General features: G+C 35.4%; 1 protein-coding gene across 1 annotated transcript in view; it reads right to left on the bottom strand.

The window, feature by feature from the left end:
* The window catches only part of LOC110031029 (uncharacterized protein C9orf78 homolog), a 24,609-nt gene extending 22,427 nt beyond the window's left edge, over nucleotides 1–2,182 (bottom strand). Inside the window, 5 exon segments of the mRNA XM_020734060.1 lie at nucleotides 1,305–1,378; nucleotides 1,521–1,635; nucleotides 1,712–1,832; nucleotides 1,835–1,902; nucleotides 1,996–2,182. Of these exon segments, the coding sequence (XP_020589719.1) occupies nucleotides 1,305–1,378; nucleotides 1,521–1,635; nucleotides 1,712–1,832; nucleotides 1,835–1,902; nucleotides 1,996–2,075 (458 nt within the window). The 5' untranslated portion in view covers nucleotides 2,076–2,182.
* Nucleotides 2,183–2,455: the final 273 nt, after the last annotated feature.

Below are 2,455 nucleotides of genomic sequence, written 5' to 3'. Positions count from 1 at the left end.
TATATATATATATATATATATATATATATATATATACATGAATATATTTTTGGAGCTCTCCTTGAAAGTGTCTGAGTCGCATGAACAAGAAGTTTTATTGATCTTGAATGGCGCCCAACTCATTGTCCTAATTCTTGCTCTGTAATATGATATAAAACAAAGAAGATTTGTCACAAAATATTATTAAGAAAAAAAAAATACAAGCATAACATAGCTCTTCGAGCTCCTAATTGCTCAAACATATCTCGCTCATTTAGGAAACTTCATGCATAGAATTGTGCATGGAATGTTCTTATGATTGCCACATTAGTTATTTTGAACTAATCTCTATCAAAGATATAGACAATTTAAAAACAACATCACCCTTTAACCCAACAGTAGAAAGCAACCGTACCCGCCAAGCACACCCCCATCAAAGATAGAAACTTATAAAGAAGCATATCTTTCTTTAATAACGGCTTGGGAAAGTTGATGTCGCAACCACTAGCTTAATATTAACTACAAATTCAATGGAAATGGCTTCCTATGATTTTTTTCCATTATTCATCAGGCCACACTCAATACAAAAGGCAAAGCAACTATCACTATTTCATGCTATTAATATCGTGAAGTTTGGTAATATCTATTGAGCTCGGTGCTCGACCATTTATATGTAAGTGTTTTTTATATAGTGTCTATTGTAGAACTAGTAAGGAGTTACAAGAGTCATTAATTGTTTTTTATCTGTTGGTTAGTAGTTGTACATTGCAGGTTTACTTAAATTATTTAATGTTCAACATTAATCTTCGGCCTTCATCAATTGCCACAATCTTCAAACTATGTCAGAAGGCCAATCTTCTAGTCAAATTTATTGTGATTTAATGTCAGATTATTAATTGCCAAGTCAGTAGGAAACCAATTTTTTAAATCAAGAAAAAATCTCATCAAATGATTTTCAAATTAACATGATGATATTATGCTCTCTTTGTTAAAATCATCACTAAAAAAATGAGCAGCTTTCGGCATTAATGCATCAGTGGATAAATGAGCCTTGTCTTTTGCTAAATAAAATTTCTTATTCCCCCTCACATGAGGTTCACTTCTGCTATTCCTGGATAGCTGGTAGGAAGAACAATTGATTGCTACATAAGGCAAAGGCTTTTCTGGATTCACATTGTTGGAATTAAACCGTTCTTGATGCTTAGTCTAAATGTTTTCTTAACAACGATGCTTAGATTAGAACAAAAATAAACATAGCTTGAAGTTATGGCAACTTAGTAACCATTACATAAAGCTTAAGCACAAAGGAGGGGGTGGTAGCTTACTCGATGGGAAGTTGAATTTCAGCGATTCCGGTTGTCCATTGCGTAGAACTTTCCTCTGAATTCCTTTTTCTCACCTGAAATGAGTGCAGCGGCAACAATTCACTTCTAATTCAAGCTATCTAGAGGTCATAGCAGCTAATAGATTGCAGAACACGCAACTTCTCCAATTTCACAAAAAATTAAAATAAAAAAGAAAAAAAGAAAAAAGAAACTCGCCTTTAGATGTTCTGGTATGGCATATAGCTCGTCCATGGGATTTTTATCCTCTTTCTCAGAAGAATCAATCTTCTTGCCCCTTCTCTTCGCAAGCTCTTGATCAACATACTTTAGCCTTCGCATTAAACAGCAGTAAGCATGCCTTACTCTCATAAATGAATAGAATTAGACATGAAATTATGCATCAGTACATGTTCGGATCCTCAACAATAACGGCGGTTTCCTGTGCAAAAGTATCCTGCAGGACAAGGTCTTCCTTCTCCCCATCACCCTCGGCCTTGTCTCCGGAGCGAATGAGGCCGCTGGTTCCAGATTGCAAGCCGAAATGCCAGTCTTCCTCTCCCGCAGCTTTTGGAGGAACTTTACCTCCTCCAACGCCATCCTAGCAGTTCATAATCCTCTTCAATAATCAAAAAGCAGTAGAACAAAAAGCTTTTAGAGAAACCCTACTCTTTCTTTCTAGTTATTGTCCTACCTACGCTCCTCTTCATTTTCGGATTCCACGCCAACGTCGTCTTGTTCGTGTATTCTCTTCCTGAAGTTCTTCGCAGGCATCGCCGCTGCTCTTCCAACTCCGGCGATTTCCTGTTTCGCCTCGTCGGCGGGGCGTCGGCGCCTCCCAAGTGGCTACGTTTCAAATGAGCTGAATAAGAATAATTGTCCTGCGCTCCACAAACAAACATGCCAAATATAAATAATATTTATTCGTTAATATTTCGTTCATTTTGGCTCCAAATAGTATACTATTATTTTAATTACTTTAATTGAATATGTAAATCTACAAAGTTTTATAATTAATTAAAACTATTAATTAAAAAATAGAATAAGTGTATATTAAATTATATTTAAATGAATATATTAATATAAATAATAATATTTAAATCTTACCCCCACGCATAGTTTTCTATGGCTGCTTGACTAGGATTGTCAAAACA

The sequence above is a fragment of the Phalaenopsis equestris genome, unplaced genomic scaffold, assembly GCF_001263595.1.
Source record: "Phalaenopsis equestris unplaced genomic scaffold, ASM126359v1 Scaffold000761, whole genome shotgun sequence".
Classification (NCBI taxonomy): Eukaryota; Viridiplantae; Streptophyta; class Magnoliopsida; order Asparagales; family Orchidaceae; genus Phalaenopsis; species Phalaenopsis equestris.
The sequence above is the reverse complement of the archived record's forward strand: the minus strand, read 5'-3'. Positions and strand labels throughout refer to the sequence as shown.